Source organism: Danio aesculapii, chromosome 11, assembly GCF_903798145.1.
Source record: "Danio aesculapii chromosome 11, fDanAes4.1, whole genome shotgun sequence".
NCBI lineage: Eukaryota > Metazoa > Chordata > Actinopteri > Cypriniformes > Danionidae > Danio > Danio aesculapii.
Genome location: NC_079445.1, coordinates 28,315,802 through 28,339,922, shown reverse-complemented (window position 1 = coordinate 28,339,922; position 24,121 = coordinate 28,315,802). Strand labels below are relative to the sequence as shown.

At 34.7% G+C, this 24,121-nt stretch overlaps 2 protein-coding genes across 2 annotated transcripts in view; one reads left to right on the top strand and one right to left on the bottom strand.

The window, feature by feature from the left end:
- LOC130236970 (guanylin) overlaps positions 1-23,320 on the top strand; it is an 89,665-nt gene extending 66,345 nt beyond the window's left edge. Inside the window, exons 3-4 of the mRNA XM_056467734.1 lie at positions 20,542-20,593; positions 23,258-23,320. Of these exons, the coding sequence (XP_056323709.1) occupies positions 20,542-20,593; positions 23,258-23,294 (89 nt within the window). The 3' untranslated portion in view covers positions 23,295-23,320. The remainder of the gene's footprint in view (positions 1-20,541; positions 20,594-23,257) is intronic.
- alpl (alkaline phosphatase, biomineralization associated) overlaps positions 1-24,121 on the bottom strand; it is a 43,650-nt gene extending 19,529 nt beyond the window's left edge. The window contains exons 1-4 of the mRNA XM_056467733.1: positions 24,012-24,121; positions 15,039-15,173; positions 12,757-12,876; positions 5,592-5,707 (exon numbers count right to left, since the gene is read on the bottom strand). Of these exons, the coding sequence (XP_056323708.1) occupies positions 5,592-5,707; positions 12,757-12,876; positions 15,039-15,108 (306 nt within the window). The 5' untranslated portion in view covers positions 15,109-15,173; positions 24,012-24,121. The remainder of the gene's footprint in view (positions 1-5,591; positions 5,708-12,756; positions 12,877-15,038; positions 15,174-24,011) is intronic.

The following is a 24,121-nucleotide window of genomic DNA, read 5'->3' as shown; positions in this document are numbered from 1 at the left end:
TATTCACATTAATATTGGTATTATTCCATGTTTTTTATTTTATTTTCAGTCTGTTAGTTTTAAGGATATCTACTAGCTAGTGTGCTCCAAAACAGTGACAAGATTCACGTTTAGAAAATATAAAACTGATACAAACATCTAAAGCTTTCAGTTTGTCACTTCCACCTAAATGGATCAACGGTTTTCTGACATCACCTCATGCTTCAATGTCTCATCAAATCCTCTGATCAATCAAATGCTCTATATGATCTGACATGTTCTGCCCTCTTCTTCTCCTTTGCTTTTCATTTGACACGCTTGTTCTCAAGCACTATCACTGGCAGAGTAGTGGTAAAAACAAAAATGCTATTGGCTGTAGGGGAGGAGCTACTCTATGTCCCACTCTCTCTTCTTTTTTTAGTTGAAATTATGCCAAATATTGAATAAAAAATGCACATTTCAAAGCACTTCACGGGACTGTTGAGTCAGATGATTAGTTCCTTCGTATAAAACAGGGCACCAGTCACAGAATTGCATTCTGGCATTAAATTTAGGCTGTGCTCACACTATGCTATCGGAACTGTGTCTGGATGCGTTAACAGGTTCGTTTGGCAAGTGTGAGTGCTCTGAATCAGGCCCTGGCATGGTTTAGCTGGCCAGCCCTGGCTCAATTGTAAAAGGTGTGCTGGTTGGGCTTTGGGCGGTACTCTTGTAGTGTGAGTGAAAATCACCCCTGAGCCTGAAATTGTCACATTTAAGGGACTGTTTCATGTGGATTTATTAGTCAGTCTTACTTTTCAATGAATGTGAACTGTCATAGTTTATTAAAGACGCAAATCACTCGCTGCACCTTCAGCAAACCTCCTAATACATGTAGCACGATAACTTTCATGAACATTCATGAGCGTCAAAAGTTGACTAAAACGATATACCTAAAGCAATCTCCACTGTGCTGAGCGAGAGCGTGTCTCTTCTGTTAAACTGAACAGTCGCATCATCGATGACTTAAGCATGATCTGGCTTGGAAGGCAAAATGCAGTATGAGTGCGAGCCGTCAGGGGAGAGGGGAGGGAGGACAATCACACTTCGGCATGGTTCAAGACAACTGTACCTAGTGTGTGTGCGCCTTTAAAATTAGATTAATTTGAAATAGCTTATCGTCTGGACAATCTGAGGGATTTGTGAGACTTTTTAACTTGTAGAGCCTCTTACTGTATTATCAACACAAGGAAGGCAAAATCGTAATAAATGAAGCTATTTTTTAAATAAAGAAGACAAGGGTAACCAACACATCTATTAATTATTAGACCATAAATAAAGTGCACATTATTACATAATGAATGTGATTATGATAAGTTATCTAAGTTATGTTAAGATGAACTTGTCTAATCACTTTAATAATTTCTTTATTTTTTATTTTAACAAATAACTTTGAGTTTGTGTTATTAAATGATACTACTTACAGAAATGTAATGCAAATTACACCATCATATATACTGCATACACTATGCCAAGGTCTCTGGTAAGATGTTTGTTAAAGTGGTATGTTTATGCTTTTGCTTGGTGACAGATTAATGCAGGCGTCTTCCACTAGATTCCTTTACCAGTCTTGAACTCAAAGAAATGTGGATCCTATCTCTTGTAACACCATGAATGTCCGTTCTGGAACACACAAGGAAAACTGAATCCTTGAAAGTGAGAATCTGAGGCTTTGAACATGAAGTCCTGTGAATTCAAACTCTTTTAGCACCATAAAGATCCTTTCTGAAGCATGCAGAAAAACTAAGAGTCTCTGGAGCTTAGCGTCTTGAACATTCTGGAACATAATGAACAGGAACAGAATGATCTTTTAAAGTTACTGAAGCTTCTGAAGATGGAAGTTCTTGACTTCATTTTTCTTTTTGCAGACTTTCAGAGGTATAAAGACTCTGTACAACTTACACAATGAACTTCTCTATGGCAACTTAAGCAATGACTTTATACAGCAACTTACACAATGACTGTTTTTTGATTTAGAGAGAATGTTTTTATACTTTCAGGGCAGGGAGGTATTTATGAAAAAAAAATTTAAGCTCCATGCTCTGCGATTGGATGACACTATCGGATGTGGCCACTGACTGGGTAATCACCCTCAAAAGATAAAGGATAAATGTGTAAAGGATATTTGCAAAGTCCAAGTCCACAGTTACGATTGTGTTAGGATTTTTTCTTTGGAAAATTTACTTTACAAACCTATTTCAGATTAAAATAGTCACTGTGCTAAATAAAAAAAACAAATATCACTATATAATGTTGTACTTACATTTACATTTAGTCATTTAGCAGATGCTTTTATCCAAAGCGACTTACAAATGAGGACAAGGAAGCAATTTACACAACTATAAGAGCAGCAGTGAATAAGTGCTATAGACAAGTTTCAGGTGTGTAAAGTCTAAGAAGCAGACAAATAGTAATGTTTTTTTTTTGAGAGAGAGTACAGTTAGTGGTATAGCAATAGAGAGGCAACCCTCCCGTTTTTCCATGGATTCTCCCGCATTCTACAGTTTTATCCCGCTATCATCCTGTAAAGGTATTTTCCTGTATTACTCTGAAGGGTGGCAAATAAACATTAAAGAGCCAACCCTCCCTATATGCAACCCATACCGCTGAACCACCAGGGGCCGCCCCTTGCTCTTAAATGTGAGTCTGTTCTGTGCTTTCGCTTTGTTTAGGCTCGAAAACACTTTGAAATAAATATAAAAATGGCGGGATTTCCTTTCCTTTTCATTACAGGTGCCGTCTCCCCTTCATGTGCAATCCTCAAAACAGTCAAATAGCGGTGCATGACTGTCAGCTGTGCATGACTGTCAGCGCCATAGTGATAAATAGACGCTGTTTCCCAAACGGATTCTGTATACGCGATTTGAAGCGGAGCGATGGGTTTTCGGTGCGTGTTTGAACAGTCATATAAACATAATTAATAATAATAATAATACTAATAATATCTAAGGATGTCGATCTTGGTAGGGTTTTTTTCAAACACAACTAATTTCGTCGTAAATGAGCATAACAAGTTAGGAAAGCAATCGAAGGCTTTCATTATAACGTTAGATGTGTGCAAATTTAATGTGACACCTCTGTTATTTAATGTAATCAAACAAAAAAAGAATCTAAATAAATAAGAGATTCATTCGTTGCTCTTTAGTCAAAATGTGCAAGTTATATAGTGAACATGAATGAGATTTGATAGCTTGATTTTATTTCATTATAATAGCTATTAATTTTAATAAGCTGAACTGTTTGCTAATGTATTTGCTGCTAATGTATACTATTTGTTTTTTCTTTTGTAAATAATAATAACAAAACATATTACTGACCATTTAACTGTTTATTCACAATGAAACAGCTCCAAATGAGCATTTAGTAATTTGGGGATTTTTTAAAGGGTGGGGGGAGGGAAATCCCTTATTATGGTGGGCATATCCCTTATTTTCACATCCCAATGTTGACAGGTATGACTTAACCTAAGCAATCGTTTATATACATCAACAAGCAAGGTTGCATACAATTGAGTATCTCAAAACCTCATATAGTATCTCATACTTATAACCATATGGATATGGAGTAGATTTGTTCCTGTGTGTCCAGTTTGTGAAGTACTTTATGATCTCCTTTTGAGTAGTGGCAAAAACCAGTTTAGTGAGTTTGAGGCTGATCGTACACATGACGGTGACGCAGGGCAAATGATACTGATTGGGTTAGTCTGTGATGCTGATATTGTCCTTTTTCTGTGCCTTTCAGCAAATAAAAATACCCTGTTTTTCAAGTGGTCTTTCACTTCTTGGTTCTCCGAGAATAAAAGACAAATGGTGATGGTAAATGATGTACTCATTCATCAATGGAACTGATGTGCTTAGTCCTGTTGTCAACAACTAATAAGCGTAAAAAACAAAGCAGTTCCTGGGGTTAAAGCTTCCGTCTCCAACAAAAATGTATTCCAACTTCAATTGAGACTTGAAATTTCATCAATGGTTGAGTTCCTGATTTAGCTTTGATCATTACATTTACATAGTTTGTTTTGGAAATCTTATAAATATTCAAACAAGTGCTAAAAGTAAAAAAAAAAGTAAAAATCCTTTAATTTTTTTTATAATATACATAGCAGCGTCAGCTTTTTCATCAGTGTCTGAAATGGTTTGTTTAAGGATATGGTCTCTCTAAATCCCTCCCCTATGAGAATCCACTCTGCTCTGATTGGCCAGAGACTAGTGTGTTGTGATTGTTCATCTTTGATAGAGTTTTGTGTTTTAATAGCCATGTCAAGTCTTGTTCGTACATGCTTTTTTACATCTGAGCAACATCACAAAAATATGAAATATTGTTTCATAGGAAGAGATGGAGATGCTTGTCCGTGCCTTTATCGCTTCACGGTTGGATTATTGTAATGTTCTGTTGACTTGTCTGAACAAATCATCTATGGATCGATTTCAAGTTGTGCAGAATGCAGCTGTGAGGCTTTTAACCAACACTAGTGGGAGGTTGCACATTACTCCTGTTCTTACAGCACTTCATTGGCTTCCTATTAGTTTTAGAGTCAATTTTAAGATTCTGGTAATTACATATAGAGTTCTGCATGGTCAGGCACCTCTCTATATTCAAGATTTTTCATGTAGTCACACATGTAACCGGTCTTTGAGGTTCTCTGGCAAAGACCTTTTAGCCATTCCCAGAACTCATCTTTAGGCCTAAAGGTGACCGTGCCTTCTGTGCTGTGGCCCCAAAGCTCTGTAACTCTCTCCCTCTAGCACTGAGAACTCTGGGATCAGTTGAACCTTTTAAAAAGTATTTAAAGACTTTTAAAGAGTATTTAAAGATTTAAAGATCTTTTTGGTCAAGCTTTTAATTAACAGTATTGCGAGATAGTTTTACACTGGTGTTACTACACTTGGATTTTTAACTTGTTTTAATATGTTTTCTTTTATTGATATGTGTTCTTTTACCTGTTTTTTGGTTTTCTTTTAAAGCACTTTGTGACTTAATGTCTGTAAAAAGGTGCTATATAAATAACCCTTTACTTTACTACCGCTATAATCAAGCAAACCTCAATTGCTTCAGTCCAGTGAGTGATGACAAGAATCACAATTTAAAGTTAAAAGTCTGTGAAGAATTCACAGAAAAATGAGCCTGAAGGCAAACATTTATAGAAATATACTAAATATACTACTTTTATTTTGTAAAAAAAAAAATAATATATATATATATATATATATCACTAAAAAGACTGAAGGCACGTAGCAGACTGTGTTTGTTAAATTTCTCAGCTAATTTTAAATCATGTTGGTACTGTAATTTGGAAAAAGTGTTAAATATGATACAGCATGTTTTAAATAAACATCTCTGCTGAAAAATGAACATGAAGCCAAAGGAAAAACAGCTGACTACATGTAGAAAACAATAACTGGGCATCTTTAATAATGACTGACATTTGTGAAACATGTGAAAGTCGTGAGCACTGTGGCTGACAGTGTAATCAAACTATGATTTAAACCTGTCCACTGTGGCCGGGGTGGACGACTGCATGGATTATGAACACAAAGCAACGGCATGATGGGATTACAGCATGCAGGATGTACCTTAGAGAGGGCGACATGGGGAAATTTGTCCATTTCCAGTTGTGTTTCCTCCCCGTTCTGTCCACTCAACTGACCCTTTAAAATCCGGGCTGCTGTGACTGTAGGAACACCCATTCCTACACACACAAACACAGACAAAAGACCAGATTAACACAGGCCATTTTTAACAAGATATGTTTCCTTCAAGTGCAGACTGCTGAAAGATTTATTGAAGAACATGATGTCCCTGAACCTTGACTGTGATTGAGATATACTATTTATATTGTTATGTTCAACAAGTGTTTTTAAAATTAAACCTTGAATAGTGTGAAATGAAGTGACTGTGTTAAACCACAAGGTAAATTAAAGTACAATTAAAAGTTCAAGCTTGCAGATCTATAATAAACAAAAACAATTGCATTGCACAGAAACAACTCTCAAGGAGTAAAGATTGAGATTATGAAAATTCTACATATACAGTAACCGGCCACTTTATTAGGTACAGCTGTCCAACTGCTCAATCACGCAATTTTCTAATCAGCCAATCACATGGCAGCAACTCAATGCATTTATGCATGTAGACATGGTCAAGATGATCTGCTGCAGTTCAAACCGAGCATCATAATTTGGAAAAAAGGTGATTTAAGTGACTTTGAACATGGCATGGTTGTTGGTGCCAGACGGGCTGGTCTAAGTATTTCAGAAACTGCTGATCTACTGGGATTTTCACGCACAACCATCTCTAGGGTTTATAGAGAATGATCCGAAATAGTGAAAATATCCAGTGAATGGCAGTTCTGTGGGCGCAAATGCCTTGTTGATGCCAGAGGTCAGAGGAGAATGACCAGACTGGTTACTCAAATAACCACTCGTTACAACTGAGGTATTCAGAAGAGCATCTCTGAACACAAAACACATCAAACCTTGAGGTAGATGGGCTACAGCAGCAATAGACCACACCGGGTGCCACCCGTCAGCTAAGAACAGTAAACTGAGGCTACAATTCGCACAGGCTCACAAAAACTGGAAAGTAAAAGATTGGAAAAAACGTTGCCTTGTCTGATGAGTCTCGATTTCTGCTGCGACATTCGGATGGTAGGGTCAGAATTTGACGTCAACAACATGAAAGCATGAATCCATCCTGCCTTGTATCAACGGTTCAGGCTGTTGGTTGTGGTGTAATGGTGTGGGGCATATTTTCTTGGCACACTTTGGGCCTATTAGTACTAATTGAGCATCGTGTCAATGCCACAGCCTACCTGAGTATTGTTGCTAACCATGTCCATCCCTTGTGTCCATGACCACAGTGTACCCATCTTCTGATGGCTGCTTCCAGTAGGATAACACACCATGTCATAAAGCGCGAATAATCTCAGACTATTTTATTGAACATGACAATGAGTTCACTGTACTCAAATGGCATACACAGTCACCAGATCTCAATCCAATAGAGCACCTTTGGGATGTGGTGGATTTGCATCATGGATGTGCAGCTGACAAATCTGCAGCAACTGTGTGAGGCTATCATGTCAATATGGACCAAAATCTCTGAGGAATATTTCCAGTACCTTGTTGAATCTATGCCAGGAAAGATTAAAGCAGTTCTGATGCCAAAACGGTCCAAACCTATACTAGTAAAGTGTACCTAACAAAGTGGCTGGTGAATGTAGATCTGGCTTTTACTTCCTTGTTTTTCTTATAGGAACGGATACCCCAGGATCCATGTAATGAAAAGGCAAATATATACACTACATAGACTTTAAGTGCAAGAAAAACTATAAAAATTAATTGGATGAAGGCATGGACGATAGCTTGGTGGATAGAAAAACTGGAATCCATTTACAGAATGGAATATATGACTGCCCAACTTCAATTGAAACTAGACATATTTTACAAAAATGGGCACCTGTTACTTTCTATTTGGAAACATTGAAAATTACTGATCAGTAAGAACAATTCACTTATTTCCAGCGGTATTCTTTGAAAATGTGTATGTTAAAAATGAATGCAATTCTAATTTTTTTTATTTATTAGTAACTAGTAAACTATTTATTTATTAGTAACTACTACTGCTGCCATGGAATGTCTAGTTATTTGTTACTAAACTGCTATTTACTAAATATTAAGTTTAAAAAAGGAAAAGAAACAGCTTATACCTTATGCTTATATGAAATCGTGAAATATTACAAAAAGTGCTACAAAATGTCAAATAAGAATTTTGCCTTTTATTTATCTAAACTAAATCATATTGAAGTACTCTGGAATATAAAACATGTAATTATGTAATAGTGTACGAGTGCTCTTAATGTAACAAATGCACATGTTTGTTCATAAAGAATGCTTCTATCCTTTAACTTTGACTTGAAAAGCATTTTGTAAGCAGTCTTTAGTGTGATGAGATGAAACGAAGGTGAACCGGGAAATAATGACGACAAAAAAAACTAAACCTTTATATTGAGATGTAATAGTGCCGGTAATGTAGACTCATTCACAAAAGCAAGTAATAAAATAAATAATAGCCATGTTTGCAGCCTGAACTGAATGAAATCAAAAGAGTGTGCTAGAATATAATGGTAGGAGATCTTTTTATACAGACATGTATAAAAGTGCTACAAATGTAGACTGACTAATATGTTATTCATGTTTGCAATCCAAATTGAATGTGATGAGATGAAAAGACTGTAAAATAATGTCAAAAACTTTTATATTAAAGATGTAACAGTACATTGTTTGATGTTCAGTGTAGACTGATTCACAAAAAAATACACATTGTGTGGTTAGATTTACAAACAGGTGAAACTTTTAAATCTTTTTTTAGAGAATCAAACACACAATGCAACTCCAGATGTACATCTTGACCCTCAAAGACAGTTCTTTCAATCTGTTACACAAAACTACTTAATATAGCTACAGTACTATTTGAATAGGCTTGTTGTATCATTGAACTCAATTGTTAAACTGTAAGAGTGGATGCTAAAGGTGTGTTCACACTTGGTAGATTTGTTTCGATTACAAAAGATGGGTCACAAAATTCAATTTAATTCAATTCAATTTGTTTATAGTCATGTGCACAGTAAGAAAACAAGTTTCCCTGTACAATGAAATTCTTACTTTGCCGTCCACAGTGAAGTCATACACATGATATACAAATCATACACGACACCCATATACAAAAAGAAGTGACAGAAGTATAACTATGAAATGTATATGTATAAATATCTATGAATGTAAATAATATATAATATTGATAGTGGAGTAATTTAAACTGATGTAAACAATGTATAGTTGTTTAAAAGGTGGTTTGACAGAATTTACTTTGACTTTATAGATTTTATAAGCTATTCATGAACTGATTAAAATGAGATCATGTTTCCGCATACAACTAATGCGTTTAAACTGGCACACAGTATTGTTTGGGTTGTTGTTTACGTTACTTCCCAAAATAAACAATTAAGAATACAATGATTATATATTTTGGTTGTACGATTATAATCTGAGGAATAATCATGGTTATTACGATTATTATGCATTCGTTAATTTCAAAACACTACTAGTTTAGAAAATCACATGAAAACTTCTTATATTTTAAAGTGTTATTTAATGCTGCTCAATAACCCAATTAATACAGCACAAAATAATAATAAAAAACAAACAATAGTCCATTTCTCTTGCGTACTTCCATTGGAAATAACGAACTCGCGTGTGCTAAACAAGCAGTTTGTGAATGGCCCTTAGTTAATAGTCTCAGCCATAGATAATCAAATGTGGGTGGGTATTAGCGTGGGTGTACAAGCTCGGTAGAGATGTAACGACTATAGATTTTGGTTGTACGATTATAATCTAAGGAATAATCATGGTTATTATGATTATTATGCATTCATTAATTTCAAAACACTACAGGTTTAGTAAATCACATGAAAACTCCTTATATTTTAAACTGTTATTTATTGCTGCTCCACAACCAAATAATACAGCAGAAAATAATAATAAAAAAACAAACAATAGTCCATTTCTCTTTGGGCTTAAAAATAAGTGAAAAAAAGGTTTTGGAATTTAAACCTAATAATATTACACTGAAAATAAATGACAGAACAATTAATGAATAAATAAATAAACTGTATTTGTCTGCTATAAATCTAAGCTACATATTAGCAATATGTTTCCCTTTTAAAGAGAACAAATGTAGTCAAAGACAGCAAAGAAGCTGAACAGTAAGTTCTTGTCACGTGATTTTCAACTAGGTGCGCCTGGAAAGCATGAGCATCCACGAGCCGCTGCCAATATGTGCGCCTCCATTGCAAATAAAGAACTTGTGCGTGCAAAATACGCGATATGTGAATGGCTCTTAGTTAATAGCCTCAGCCATAGTTAAAATCAGCCTTTAATCCAGTGTGTGTGGGTATTGTGTACAAGCTCAGAACTTTAAACTGGCGCACAGTTGGCATAACTTATAGGTGCAGCAGTTTTGTTTCCGTGTAGAAACGCGGTGTTGAGAAGCCTTTACAATTAGTTAATCATGATGAATTAAAGCACGGTTAATAGTGAAATCGGTTAATCGTTACATGCCTATATACAATATAATTTTTTTTGGTTTGTATCTTTAAGTTTGTTTTTAAAAATGATAGTGTGAATGCATAGTGAATATTTTGAATATGTTTACAGTTGAGTCAGAATTATTAGCCCCCCTGAATATTTTTTCCACCAATTTTTGTTTAATGAAAAGATTTTTTTCAACACATTTCTAATAGTTTAGAAATAGTTAATAGTTTCAATAACTCATTCCTAATAGCTGATTTCTTTTATATTTGCCATGATGACAATGCATACATTTTTACAAGATATTTTTCAACTAGTATTAAGCTTAAAGTGAATTTAAGACTTAACTAGGTTAATTAGGTTAATTGGGCAAGTCATTGTATAACAATGGTTTGTTCTGTAGACAATCGAAAACAAATATTGCTTGAGGCAGCTAATAATTTTGACCTTAAAATGGTTTTTAAAAAATTAAAAACTGCTTTTATTCTAGACGAAATAAAACAAATAAGGTTTTCTCCAAAAAAAAATATTATAGGAAACACTGTGAAAATTTCCTTGCTCTGTTAAAAACCATTTGGCAAATATTTCAAAAAGAAAGAAAAAAAAAAATCACATGAGGGCTAATAATTATGACTTGAACTGTATCAAGTTCATAGAATTACAAAAGAAGACTATTCTGGTCTTGATTTGGTTGACCTTTTAAAATATCTTAATGCTTGAAACAGCAGGTCAGCTGATCCAAATCTTCTGCTTCAGCTTTCAGATAATCCTGTAGTTTGTGAAATCATCCTTTTTTTTCTGTGTGTGGTATGTGGTATTTATGTGGTGGACAGTGAGCAGTAAAATAAATCTACATGACAGCGGTTGAACCGAGGCTTCAGAAGATATATATTTTTTTCGTTCTTTGTGGCTCTATCGCTTTCACACGGGTGTGGTGAATGGTAAAGCGAATTCTTCCTTTCTATTTCTGCAAGAACAATCAAGCTGCCCTTCCTTCTTTTTCCCTTGCTTTTGTTTCCAACTTCATCTTTAAACCAATTTTTTTTTTCTCCAAATTTGGCCAGAACAAACTCATTGTGGAATCTGAAGTTCAAACCTGACACTGATCAATGTGTCTTCTACTCACTAACATGATGTTCATACAGTATGTTAATGCTTAATTTTACATCATCCATTGTAACAGAGATTTTACAGAGATTTAAAAAATGATTAACACTTTCCTTTAGACATATGAACTTGACACATGTTAAAATCACTAAGAAAATACATGGACCACAAGTGAAGCAAGAGTAAAATTCATGCAAGGTTTTGGAATATTTTAAGGTAAATGTGTGGGAAAAGATCACATGACTTTTACATCAAAGCATTAGCTCACCCAAAAATGTAAGTTCTGTTATTAATTATTCACCCTCTGGTCGTGCCAACGCCTGAGACCTTCAGAACACAAATTAAGATATTTTGAATGAAAGCCAACAGCTTTCTGATCCTCCATATAAACAACAACAATCCCAAGAGGTTCAGAAGTCCAGAAAGGTACCAAAAAACATGGTCAGAAAGTGTCCCCAGTGGTTCAATGGGCATATTATGAAGCTACAGTTTCGTTATAGTTATAGTATACAGTATAGTTTTGTGCACACATCACACTAAAATAATGACACTGCAAGGAGAAACTGATGAATAAAGTCATTATTTTTGTTTTATGTGTGTACCAAAGTAATCTCCTAGTTTGATAATAGTTTTAGTTTTTTCGTATTTTGGATTTTATGTCATTACTCAGGACTGTTGCTGTCAATGGAGGATGAGAGAGCTCTCAGATTTCCTCTAAAATATCTTAATTTGTGTTTTGAGGATGGACAAAGGTTTCAGGAGTTTGGTAAGCAAGTAATTAATGACAGAATTTTCATCTTTGGGTGAACTAACACTTTAAAATATTTCAAAACCACACGTTTAACTTGTTCCACATGAGTTTAATTTATTCAAACCATTGATTTAATACATTTAATTTTACACTATTCATTTTTAAAACATAAATCTTGAAATTGATGGGGTTTTCCTGTAAGGCTTGTGTTAGACTTGCTATTGCACAGTTTTAAGTATTTTTTATGTCATCCTACTGAAAACACAAATATTTCATGGTAAAAACCAACAGGAGTCATTGAATGGTCATTGACTTACATCCCCCAAAAAAAGGATGATGTTCTTGGCAATGTTCTTGTTGAGTTCTTGAAGCCTCAAAGCATGAGGGCACTGAAGTCATCTCGTTTGAGGATTTGTTTTGGTATTTATTATGGATTTTTAATGAGTCAGGACTCTGGCTATTAATGGAAGATGAAAGAGCTCTTAGATTTCATCTAAAATATCTTAATTTGTGTGTTGAAGATGAACAAACATCAGTAATTAATGACAAATGTTTAATTTTTGGTGAACTAACCCTTTAAAATGTTCCAAAACCACACATTTAACTTTGCTTCACCTTGTGTTTCACTTTTTATACATGTAATTTTTAATACATAACTGCAAGTTCATGGAGTTTTTCTGTAAGGCTTGTGTTAGACTTGCTATTGCACAAACAGTTTTCAAGTATTTTTTATGTCACACACTAATATTTCTTGGTAAAAATCAACAGGAGTCAATGAACGGTGTGACTTACCATCTCCAAGAAATAGGATGATGTTCTTGGCAATGTTCTTGTTGAGTTCCTGAAGCTTCAAGGCATCTTTAAGTGAGCGTTGAGCAAAGTCCTTCCAGAAATCAGGCCGCTTCTCTTGCTCTACGAGCCGTGAGAAAACATGTTTACACTTTTACCCACAAATTATAACACACAAGCAGCAAAGACGCTCCTGCAAAACAAGATAATGACCATGGTCTTAAATGGAAGTCTTCATTTAGAGATTATGAGCATGCTAGGTTAAGCTGAGGTGCCTTTATCAAACGGTGGACAACAACTAAATTTCTATTTTATGCATGTCTTATTCAGTCTGCTTAAGCTTCTTAAATCCACAATCATGTCAATGAACATGTCTGGGAGCATCTGACCCCGAAGGTCCAATCTTCTTATGGAAGCTAACGTATATTTGAAATTAGTTTTCTTCTATGTCCATACTTGAGGCAAGGTCAAACCGAAGGCTAGAAAAGCTCTGGTGTGGCAGTGTTAAGAAAGCAGTTATCTGGTATTGGTCACTTTGAATGATGTGCTGTTGAAAACATGGACAGAATCAAGGAATATAGAAATGAATAGGGACTTATGAATAGATGCCTAACAAAAAATGTTAAAAATAGGAAATAGTACCATTTATGAACTCAAATGGCTTTACATTGAACAACACTACTGTTAAATGTACACACAGAAGATCAATCCTTAATAAGCATAATTACATTAATTATTTATTACTACAATTATTATAACTGTTGTTATTATTATAGTTATTTATGATAATAATAATAATAATAATAATAATCTTATTATTGTTGTTATTATTATTTTTATTATTATTAGTAGTAGTGGTATTCAGCTTTATTTAAAATAAATTAGTTTTAAGAAATTTAATTAAATTTACAGTTGTTCTTCATTCATTCCATTGACTAAGTCTCTTTTTCAGTGGTCGCCACAGTGGAATGAACCACCAACTATTGGTGCCCAACTATTTTATACCTTCCAGCCGCAACCTAGTATTGGAAAAACAGTTATTCTTCTATGCTGTTATTTTAATAAATAAATGTGGTGGGGGAGTGGGGGGTTGTTACAGTCTTAATAAATTGCTGTTCAACTGAATAACTTACCAGCAGACAGAAGATGTCAACATGATGTCAGATTGACATTGTACCCCAACGTCATGGGGACGTTGCATTTTGTTTGGAAATTAAAATAGGGTTGGCGTCAGAACCCAACACCAGTGTCCAACGTCTAACCTAAAATTAACCAAATATCAACATCTAATGATGTTACAGCTTGATGTTACCACTATGACGTCTATCAGACATTAGATTTTGGTTGCCATACCTGCCGAATAAGTGTCAGTATTTGTTATCAATATGACGTTGGTTTAAGTTGTTGGCTTGATGTTGGATTTTGTTCACTTTCCAACACAACCTAAAATCAACCAATTATTACCATCATTTGACGTCACTATTGTACATCAGCATAACGTCCTTAGACGCTGGCTAGACATTGAATTTTGGTCACCTGACGTCATGACCTAAATCTAACCTAATATTAACGTCTTATGACGTTGTGTGCCTGCTGGGTTTCATGGTTTTAATTAGAGAGATGTTTTTGATACATTTCATTTTTTTTTATTAAAGCAGAGTTCAAACAAACTGTAAACTTTAAAAAATTGTAATAGAAAACCTAAAATTAGGGGGGAAAAAAAATGAATACTATAAGGTAAAGGTACATTCCTATTCCAGCTATTTTAAACCCAACTTAAATTAGATTCTATAGAAATTATTATGTTATAATTGATTATTATGTTATAATTATATATTATAATTATATTAGAATTATATTATAATATTACTCAATATTAGTAATTATCCAGTTTTCTTCCTGAAGATCTCAATTAGCTATTTCAGAACTATTTGAGAAACACTGTAAAAAATGCTGGGTTCCACACAATTTCTTCATGTCATCCCAATGCAAATTAATTAAGTTAACTTAATGCTTTTTACAATTTTAAGATGATTGAAAATAAAACAATTAAGCTGCCTTAAAAAACTCAGAATTGTGAACAAAGATTTGTGTTTTTTGAGCTCATTTTAAATAAGTAGTTAGAACAAGCAACAAAACATTTTGTGAGTGTATTTTAGACGGTAAATCTCCAGGCACAGGATTTAGCACCACCGCTATACAGTGTATCAAATAAGTCATTTTTAAAGAAACAGTATGATTATCATGGCAAAAGGCCAATAAACAAAACAAGAATCTTAACTGACCTGGAAACTGAACTTTTGTCTTTCCTTCCCAAACCAGACAGCTGAGGATAAGCAGTTGTGCGACCTTCATTTTGTTATCTATCAGCCTGCGTTTACTGATTCTCACGTACCAAGGGTGTCAGACAACTGGAAGATCTGTAATGAAAAAAGTTAATGTTAAAATGTCCAGTTCAATGCAGAGAGATAACTCCAAGCAAGCCAATCATATGCTGATTTTTACTGTGCGCTTCTTTCTATTTTACATAATAACACCGACTCAGCCAATAATGCAAGTTTGGGGCGGAGCTTCATTTTTCCGAGTATTATAGACCTCGTTGATTTGAAAACAATCATTATTGTCACTGTTACGTTTGGTTCTACTTCAGTGGTGCAGAAATGACACACTTCAAGCATGGAAAACGACTGTTTACCAGCACAAGGCTTGTTTTTTCAATCATAATCTGATATTTATGTGGAATAACAACTGAGATATGAGGACAGAGTGTTTAAGTTGATGATAAATGTCACAAAAACTGACCTAAACAATCATTTAGTTGCACATTGGCCATTATTTGGAAAGTTGACAACTGAAAATGTGCCTGCATTAGTATGAAACCTCTCAGTCTTCTACTCTTTAGTCAAGGTCACTTTAATGGGATTGACTGCCACTGCATACGCTGCTTTAATAGGCATGACAAAGCTGATTAACTGGACACTTCTGTTCCAAGGCACAGGACTGTAAGATTTCTATTATGAAAACACACTTCGTCAGCTTACTTCACATCCTTTTAACGGGTTCTATGGTCAATGCGCACAAAGCATCAGCCAGCTTCAAAGCCACACGTTCAGGAAGTGTGTACCTTACCCATGTTGAAGCTATCACTTCTTATTTACATTTGTAAAACTGGGAAAAAAGGACATTGTGCTAGTCACGTAATGCATTGAAGTATTTATCTCTGTAGAAATGCTTGAGTTAATGAACAGCTTTGAGGTTCGTGAGTGGTTAATAATTACTAGTACTTCCCATCTTGTTTTCAACTTCGAACATTCACTCATTCATTTTCTTTTCGGCTTAGTCCCTACATTAAACAGGGGTCACCACAATGGAATGAACTGTCAACTTATCCAGCATATGTTTTACACAGCGGACGCCCTTCCAGCTGCAGCCCACCACTGGGAAACACCCATACACTCTTGCATTAACACACATACACTACGGACTATTTAGCTTATTCAATTCACCTGTACCGCATGTCTTTGGACTGTGAGGGAAACAGGAGCACCCAGAGGAAACCCATGTGAACACGAGGAGAACATGCAAACTCCACACAGAAATGGCAACTGACCCAGCCTGGGGCTCAAACCAGCGACCTTCTTGCTGTGAGCGATCGTGCTACCTACTGCGCCACTCCAACTGCGAACACTCAAGTTTAATCAATTACTTTGTGATTTCTTAGGGCCATACATAAATTACTATATATACTGTATTACTGTGTTCTGATTGTATGCCTGGTTGTTTCCATGGTTACTGGTGATTTGCACCTGTGTCTCATTTGGTTTCCTTTGTTTGTGCATTTAAGCTCGGTTTCAATATAAAGACTGCTTTGACATTAAGCTGGATTATATTAATTTAAAATGTATGACTTCCGGTTGTAGTTACTTTTTAGCTCTGCTAGTTTGTGATTAATCCTACAATACCAACCAGGGGTGAGTTTCGGAAAACCATCGTTAGCCAACTAAGTTCGCAAGTTCTGTTGGTACTAACATAGTTTGCTGATTTGGCATTTCCCAAATCCATCATTCCAATGAACATTCGCAAATTGCATCGCAAACTTGTACGCTTGCAACTACACCTCTAGAGCTGAAGAGGTGCCCTATTCATTTAGAATGTTCATATAGATTTTTTTTTTAATTAAAGTCATCTCTTCATGGATAATTTGCTTTCAAATTATATTTACAGTTCAATTTTAACGATCTTCATACTGACAATTGCATTTCCTTCGCAGTGCACATTAAAACATTAAAAACATTAAACGCTATTTTTAACGCAGCCATGGCTCATGACGAAAGCTATAGGTGACCTATTATTTAAAAGCGGAATTTACGTTACGTCTCCAAAGCTTGTTAAAACCAAAATATAGCATACATTAATGCTTTTATTTATAGTAGGATATTTATTAAGATATGTATCACTATGTGACACGGGCCTGTTGGTTAGAACATTTCTGCAATGGTATGAATGTGTCAAATTATAAAAGTGGACTTTTATGTGAAATTAAATTTTAAAAAATAAATAAATGATAATGACAATAATTATTATTATTATTATTATTATTAAGTAGGATTTTTTTATATATATAAAATGCCTACTGTAAATTCATACTCATCTCTGTATGTTGCCAAACATTGACACATTCATTAATTTTCCTTATTTTTCCTTATTAATTTTTCTTCAGAGGTCGCCACAGTGGAATGAACCGCCAACTATTCCAACTATATGTTTTACCCAGTGGATGCCCATTCAGCCGCAACCCAGTACTGGGAAACACCCATTCACACTCATTCTCACACACACACTACGGACAATTTAGTTTATTCAATTTACTTATAGTGCTTGACTTTAGACTGTAGGGGAAACCAGAGCACCCGGAGGAAACCCATGCCAACATGGAGAGAGCATGCAAACTCCACACAGAAATGCCAATTGGCGCAGCCGGGACTTGAACCAGCAATCTTCCCCCTCCGTGCCACCCCCAAACTAGCATATTAGAGTAATTTTCTGAAGACTGGAGTGGCGGTTTAAAAAAAATCTGCTTTGCCATCAAATTAAATATTGCACTATTTACATATATTTTTACCTTTAAAAGCTATTCATATATCAGTGTTTCCCAACCCTGTTCCTGAAGGCACATCAACAGTACACATTTACAACCTGTTCTTATTCAAACACACCCTAATCAAATCATCATCAGGACATTAAAAGAGACTTGAAAACCTGAAATGAATGGTTCAGATAAGGGAGGTAATGTTGGTGTGCTTCCAGGAACAGAGTTAAGAAACACAGCAATATGTAACCTAACATCTTTACATTTAAACAAGGTGTTGCAAAATCAGTTACAAACTACTAAATTTATACTAAATGTAGGGCTGCACAAGCATCGATATCACAATGTAATCATTCGCAATGCGCAATGTTGAGTCTAGATTATAAGTTGATCATTTCTCAAGTGTTTTTTGAGGCCTGGTACTGTGTGAGGGTTTAAAATCTGAAACCATACCGTATTTAATTTAATAAGGATTAATTTGATTAAATTGTTTAAACAACAAAGACTATGCAGTATTATTTTACATTTGAATATTCAATTACTGTATACCTAAATACAGTTTGACTCCTCTGGAAAACAATAAAACACTGTTTATTTAATTTGTATATTTTTTATTATTGAATTTATCTATGCTTGTAGATTGTTTATTGTATTTTATGCACTCCTATACAGAATCATTGCAATCAATCTAAAATTAAAAATTCTTTTCAAATGGTTATTCAACTCATCTAGTGAAATTGTATACATATCAAAATATATATCGCAGAGTAGAAAAATATCGCAATGTTAGATTTTTCCAATTTTGTGCAGCCCTAAGTAAATGTAATATTTTGTTTGATTCTTTATATTTTTGATTAAATTGAGGCATACTAATTTTACTCCAGTTTTGGCTTTGGTACCGACTAGTGTAATGTATATACACAGATATCTTATTGAAGAGCATCCCATAGAAAATATTAATTTAAATATATAGGGTGTACTCATTTATAGATACAATTTTTTAACATTTTTATATACAGTTGGAGTCAGAATTATTAGCCCCCCTTTGAATTTTTTTCTTTTTAAAATATTTCCCGAATGATGTTTAACAGAGCAAAGAAATGTTCACAGTATGTCTGATAATATTTTTTCTTCTGGTAGAAGTCTTATTTGTTTTGTTTAAGGACAAAACTATTAGCCCCTTTGAACTATTTTTTTCTCGATAGTCTACAGAACAAACCACCGTTATACAATAACTTGCCTAATTACCCTAACCTGCCTAGTTAACCGAATTAACCAAGTTAAGCCTTTAAATGTCACTTTAAGCTGTATAGAAGTGTCCTGAAAAATATCTAGTCTAATATTATTTACTGTCATCATGACAAAGATAAAATAAATCAGTTATTAGAAATGAGTTATTAAAACTATTATGTTTAGAAATGTGCTGAAAAAAATATCTCCGTTAAACAGAAAATGGGTATAAAAAATAAACAGGGGGGCTAATAATTCTGACTTCAACTGCATGTCACTATTTAAACATAATTTTCAAAATTGTACTCAACAATACTCATCTTGGACTCACTAAATCAAAATGAAGCCATCAAACAACCTTTAACACAAGTCATTTACTGCATTTGTTTTCTGCATTGCAGTCAACATGCCATCGATAGCATTCTGACCTGAACCACTGAACATTTTTACCCCCTCTAGTTCTGTTACAGAGAGGTTTTTTACCATGATTGAGACTCATTCACAAGCTCTGTCAAAAACGCAGTGGGGCTCCGGCAGGCAGAACTCTTGAAGCCAGTCTGCAGGTGAAGAAGCACAGCAGTGCCAAAACACAAAGAAACAACAAGCCGGAGAGCAAAGTTGTCAACAAAACCCAAATTCCTTCTCGATTCATGATATCAAAATGCAATGTTCGCCGTCCAAAACAGCAACAAAAATAACCACCTATCCTTCTATTCAGCCTGCTGGCTTCAACTACAATGCGAATGAGAGCTGCAATTATGTGCACAGGTCAGGATGATGAGGATTAGGATTATTACTGATGGAGAAAATCTTCCTTCACGCCTCCAAAACAGACTCTGTATTATTTTAGAGGCAACAACAGTGGAAATGGTTCCTTAAACTGTCAAAATCGATGCCTTATAAAACATGCAATTTCATGTCTACTCAGACTGGCATCCTATTTTGCACAATACATCATCCCTTATGTTGTTTTATAAGAACCTGTTATACACAATTAAACCCCTGAAGGCATAACCGTAACTTCGTAGCTCTAATAAACTGGGACATCAGGATCCCTTCGTGTAACAGGATTTAAGTTAAACTCCTAACATCCGCGGCCTTTCGATCTCGCAACATCAAACACTGACGTATGGTTTTTATTAGGTTGTACATCTTAGTAAACACAACACTAATGCAAGACAAAACCAAATCTAATTAAATCTCATTCAGCTGACCAACAAACAACACATCATTTAAAATGGAAGAGTTGAATGAAGCGATTTCTATGCTATTGTTACATCTGCAACTACATTGCAATCACTGCATACAAATCAGATGGGCACATGATCAATTAAAAGTGCACGAACACTCCTAATGTCTGGGAGGCACATAGGAAGTTCAACAAAATATCCTTTACTCCTGTTCTTTCCTTGCATTGCATTGTTTGTTTTTCCTTTACGCACTTCTTATATTTCTTTCTTCTTACTCAGGTCATACAACTTCTTACTCAGATGGTACAGAAGAAAACGGTCACAAATTTGAGTGAGTCACAAACCTGGAATCTATTATTCACAAAGAATGCCATCAGTTTTATCCCTTATCCAAACATGCCAACGCAATTAAATGTAATTTTAGTCCTAATTTGGAACCAATCATATAATGAGATCAAGTAGAAATCCTCTGAGTCAAGATCTTACTTGATAAACAAAAATTCTCTCTTCTTTCCAGAAGGATCTTATTTGATTCTTAAATGACTTTTGTTTGATCCAATTGGGATTGAGTCTAAATTACGAAAGAGATTCTGTTTGTTTAGATCTGCCATGAAGTGGAATGGTTTACTGGGGTAAACATGAAAGTACTCTCGAGTACTTTTTGTACTCTAAAATTACATAAATGAATACATTTCATATCAAATGAATATCCCTTATAAAGTTCTTTATACTCAGTGTCACAAATATTATACTTTAAAGCAGTATTTCTCAACCACGTTCCTGGAGGACCACCAACACTGCATGTTTTGGTTGTCTCCATCGTCTGTTATGCCCATTACAGGTCTTTCAGTTTCTGCTAATTAGCCGATGATCTGAATCAGGTGTGTTTGGTTAAAGAGACATTGAAAATGTGGAGAGCTGTTGGTCCTCCAGGAACGTGGTTGAGAAACACTGCTTTAAAATACAGATGTGTGTGCATGTTTCTGTTTGAAGTATGATGTAAGATCCTACTTGAATAACAAAAATGATCTCTTCTTTCCAAGAGGATCTCATTTGATTCTTAGACAACTTTTGTTTGATCCAATTGGGATTAAGTCCAAATTACGTAAGAGATTCCATTTGTTTAGATCTGCCAAGAAAATGCTATGGTTTACTGGGGTAAACATGAGAGTACTCTAAAGTACATTTTGTACTCTAAAATTGCATAAATTCATACCCAATCTAATTATGAAAGTAATAAATACTCGGGGATACATGAATAGTTATAATTCATAGGAATTTCTCCATAGTTTCTGCAGGCTTTATGAAGGTAAAACATAAGACCTTTTTAAGACCTTTACTTTAGGAATTTGAGGAATGAACACAATATGTTATCTAAATATAAATGCATACATATCATCAGACAATAAATCGTTATTAGCAATACTTTAAATTCTGAAAATACAGAATTCTGATCTCTGTCCCTTTACAATTCAGTTTTCTAAAACATTCCGGTTTGAATGCCAACCTCCAGAATATGGGAAGTCTTTTGACCGTGCCTTCTGATAATCACACTCCAAAATACAAACAATAAAAATATGTTCTCAGTGTTCTCAACATTTACTGCCATGTCTTAAAGACTTTTCAGCTCATTTCAGCTCTAATTTAAGACCTTTTTTAAGGATTTAATTTGAGGAAGGGCCAATCCTGGCTTTTTAAAACCTGCAGAAACCCTGCACTCCCCATAACCTCAACCAAAATGATTGATATTCTTATGCAATTCATTTGCAGTTGAAGTCAGAATTATTAGCCCCCCTGTTGATTTTTTTTCCCCAATTTCTGTTTAACGGAGAGAAGATTTGTTCAACACATTTCTAAAAATAATAGTTTTAATAACTAATTTCTAATAACTGATTTATTTTTTCTTTGCCATGAAGACAGTAAATAATATTTGACTAGATATTTTTCAAGACACTTCTATACAGCTTAAAGTGACATTTAAAGGTTTAACTAGATTCATTAGGTTAACTAGGCAGGTTAGAGTATTAGGCAAGTTATTGTATGATGATGGTTTATTCTGTAGACTATCGAAAAAAATATATAGTTTAAAGGGGCTAATAATTTTGACCTTAAAAGGGTTTATTAAAATTTAAAAACTGCTTTTATTCTAGCAAATAGGACTTTCTTCTTCAGAAGAAATATTATCAGACATACTGTGATCATTTCCTTGCTCTGTTAAACATCATTTGGGAAATATTTTAAATAAAAAAATAAATTTAAAGGGGGGGCTAATAATTCTGACTTCAACACACACCTCTTTTAATTCTTTAACTACCCCTCCAAGAAAAAAAATGGATTGCATTTCTTAACTCCTAATTTCGCTAGTTAACACACTCAATGCATTTTTGTCAACACATTCCATAATTTTTAAAATATCGACCCCTACCAAATGGTTGGAATCTTGGTTTATGGTAAAAGTAAATGGAATCAATATACATGAAAAATCTGAAAGTATGAAGTGTAAGACCAATTTATTTAAAAACATAATCAAAATAAAACATTTTTGAAAACTAAATCACCTTTATTTTTAAAGGTTGCCATAAAATATTTCAGATTCTCAATTGACATGCTTGTTTGTTTGTTTGTTTGTTTGTTTGTTTGTTTGTTTGTTTGTTTTTACAATAAAACCAAAATCAAGTATAGTAGTGCAACAGAATTTTTTGTTGGATTTTTTTTGTAAACCAACAATGCTGTGTGTGTAAACATTATTTAAAACAGTCATTCTTTAAATTACTTTAACAATCATTTAAATCATGTTCAATCATTATTTAAAAACTGTTTGGTAGAGCAGTCAGTTAAAGGGATAAAACAATTTCATTGACTAAATCTATTTTTACACAATCCTTCAATGTGAATTCTTTGAAAGGCGATGATGAGGCATGCTTTTAAATAGCATTGATGTAAGAAAACACTTTTCTCCCCTAAAAAAGCCAAATTTTGTGTTACCAACATGCAGGAAGCCATGTTGCTGTCATGTGATAAGGACACCATAAAACAGAGGACCTCTTCAGACCTTCAGGACATTGTCAAGGTCATAATTGATATATATAATCAATAGTTTTAAATAAAAAGGCACATTATATATCAAACGAATATCCCTTATAAAGTTCCTCATACTCCTCGTCACAAATATTATACTTTAAAGGACAGTTGTGTGTGCATGTTTAAGTGTTCTAGTAGACCACTCGACTCGATTTATAAATACATTCCGTTTTACAAATCTCATCTCTGACATACTTATGTGTTATTAATGCACTTTGTGTATAAAACCCACGTCTTTTCAATGAAAGTCATTTCCCTTAGATCCTCTCCACTCTACAATGTACCATAGTGCAGTGAAGCACACACAAAAAGCTTCTCTTTTCAATTCCATCCTCTCATCTTTTCAGATCATACAATGTGTGTTTGTAGCCACGGGCTGCCAAAACGTGGTTACCGCTCCACAGAACAAGAAAGCATCAACATTCCCACATCACTGGAGCGAGTCATTGATTCCCTGCTTAATTGCGGTAAAGTTGGACGAGCGACTCGCCGTTATACAAATGGAGATGCCATCATATCCCGAGCAACTTGTTGGATTGTGCTGATTTAATAACAGCGCGACTCTCCAGCTCTTCCTTGCGTTTACATTAGGACCCCAGTCACATGGAGCGCTGGAAGAACAGACTCATTCAGCGGATCAAGCAGCTCTAAAAGTGATCTATACTCACCCCTGTGCTGAGGCTCTTCGTGCTCCTCTGCGACTCCACCAACACAGGACCTTGCGTTCACGTGCTGCTCTCTAGTTGAGCTTTTATAATGCCATACAAAGCGCCAACCC